At 34.2% G+C, this 2,325-nt stretch overlaps 1 protein-coding gene across 1 annotated transcript; it reads left to right on the forward strand.

Annotated features, from left to right (window-relative positions):
- Positions 1-241: 241 nt before the first annotated feature.
- On the forward strand, positions 242-1,012 carry LOC113737503 (uncharacterized). Its single transcript, XM_027264729.1, has one exon. It carries the CDS (start codon positions 242-244, stop codon positions 1,010-1,012), a length of 771 nt encoding a protein of 256 aa, XP_027120530.1.
- The last annotated feature ends 1,313 nt before the right edge of the window (positions 1,013-2,325 follow it).

Here is a 2,325-nt window from a genome sequence, read left to right on the forward strand (position 1 = left end):
GGACATCTATTCGATCTTTAGCTTCCGCTTTAGACACAAATCAGACCTCATTGTTTAGACTTCTAAAGATTGGAGTTATACGGCGTCACTCAAATGGCATAAAACCATATTTGAAGGAAGAAAACAAAAGATGTCGACTGCAATTTTGTTTGTCCATGCTGGAAAGTTGCAGCATACCACATGATCCAACTTTCATAGGTATGCATAACATTATTCATATATCGATGAAAAATGGTTCTACATGTCAAAGAAGTCTGAAAACTATTACTTGCTACCTGATGAGGAAGATCCATTACGCACTTGTCAAAGTAAAAATTTCATTCCAAAAGTCATGTTCTTAGCTGCTATAAGTCGTCCAAGATTTGATACACAAAGGACTGAAATCTTCTCTGAAAAAATTGGTATCTTCCCATTCGTCACTCAAGAGCCAGCCAAACGAACTAGTGTTAATAGATCTGCAGGTACATTAGAAACAAAACCAATAACTTCGATAAATAAAGAAGTTATAAAATCGTTTCTAATTGAAAAGGTGTTACCTGCCATCAAAGCAAAGTGGCCAAGAAATGATCTAAGGCAGCCAATATTTATTCAACAAGATAATGCAAGAACTCACATTGGCATTGATGATGCTGATTTTTGTCGAGCAGCTACAGAAGATGGGTTTGATATTCGTTTGATGTATCAACTAGTAAATTCTCCGGATTTAAATGTCTTAGATCTTGGGTTCTTTCATGCAATTCAGTCATTACAACACAAGGAAGCACCTACAACAGTTGATGAGCTTGTTAATGCTGTTGTGAAGTCATTTGAAGCTTTCTCCACTGTGGAATCTGACAAAATATTCTTAACACTTCAGACATGCATGATAGAAATCATGAAGGCAAAAGGTTCCAACAAATATAAGATCCCACATAGTAAGAAAGCAGTGCTAGAAAGATGTGGCCGACTCCCTACTCGGATGAAATGTAATCCCACATTAGTGCAAGAAGTTCTTGATTATTTATGTTTTTGATAGCCAAGTTAATTTTGTAATGATTAATGACTAAATATGTTGTTTTTTTTTTCTGGGGTTTTGGTTCAAAGTAGCACGTATTTGATGCTTCTCCGGTGTCTCTATGCTTTGTTTTTGGTATTTTTTCCGTGGGAATTGCAATTCATGTGATAAGCAGCCATGACATCAAGTAAAAGCCAGTAAATTTTTTTTGCTTGTCCATTTTAGTTTTACCTATTATATGGTGTAAGCAGCCATGACATCAAGTAAAATAATAGTAGGCCATCATATGAAGCAAAATAAAGCCAAACAAGAAAGGACTTTGAAGGAGACATGTCTTATTGGCCTTGAGTCAATAGAATTTGGGAAGATAAACTTTTAACATGATCCTAACCACTTGCTGAAATTCTTTTTCTGCAAAAGCTTCATCTCCTTCGTCTGGAAATTTGTTCAAGTCGAACCCACGATCTGCAGGTACATTCAAGTCAAAATTTAGAGTAACTTTCTTTTTTTCTCCACTGAACACTACACTTGAGTTGAACAATTTTATAGAATTTGAAACATTGATATCTTTATCGATCTCCATTTTCTTTAGATGACTATGTAATGGAGTTGGTCAATCCCAATTTATAGACACATTTCAATTTAATTCTTCATCTCTGCAACTACTTCTATTGTTAATGCTACAAATACTGCATTTAATTATTTAGAGTTCCAATTCAAGAAAGTTGAAAGGGTAAGCAAGGGTAAATTTGGAAAAAAGTTTATAAATGCTTTCTTGATATCATAAAATGACAGATAAAAAGAAACAATGGATTAGGACTGACGGGTATTTTACATACGTACAAGTTAAAAAATCGAATTACACCCATTCACTGCAAGTATACAGATCAACTAGTAGTTTAGGGTATATATCGGGTCGATCCCACAGGGAAGAGTGAACAATTACCGGTATTACTAAAGCTTCTCTATTATTTAGACTAGCAATGCATTATAACAAATTTAACCTACTGAAATTATACAAAATAACAAATAAAAGTTCCTTAGGTTGTGGTATCCCTAACTACTCATGCAAGTGCTATATTTGGATCATTGAGTACTACATCTAGGCTAGTTATGATGTAATTTCCTTATGCACTTGAATCCTACTCTCGTAGTGAATCAATTATACTTATAACTACTCCATACCTATTCTCATGGTTATGAAATTAGTTACAAGTTCATTTCTTCAGTGAAATTACATGAAATGAATCACTAAAAATCACATAGGTGCACCTCTACTTTCGTGAGTGTAATCCCTATGTTTAGCACTTTTTGAACTAGTGTTAAATCTC

The sequence above is a fragment of the Coffea arabica genome, chromosome 3e (genome assembly GCF_036785885.1).
Source record: "Coffea arabica cultivar ET-39 chromosome 3e, Coffea Arabica ET-39 HiFi, whole genome shotgun sequence".
In the NCBI taxonomy this organism is placed as follows: domain Eukaryota; kingdom Viridiplantae; phylum Streptophyta; class Magnoliopsida; order Gentianales; family Rubiaceae; genus Coffea; species Coffea arabica.

Coding starts and splice junctions, on each gene's coding strand:
- LOC113737503 (XM_027264729.1), top strand. CDS start 242: ATGTCAAAGAAGTCTGAAAACTATTACTTGCTACCTGATGAGGAAGAT.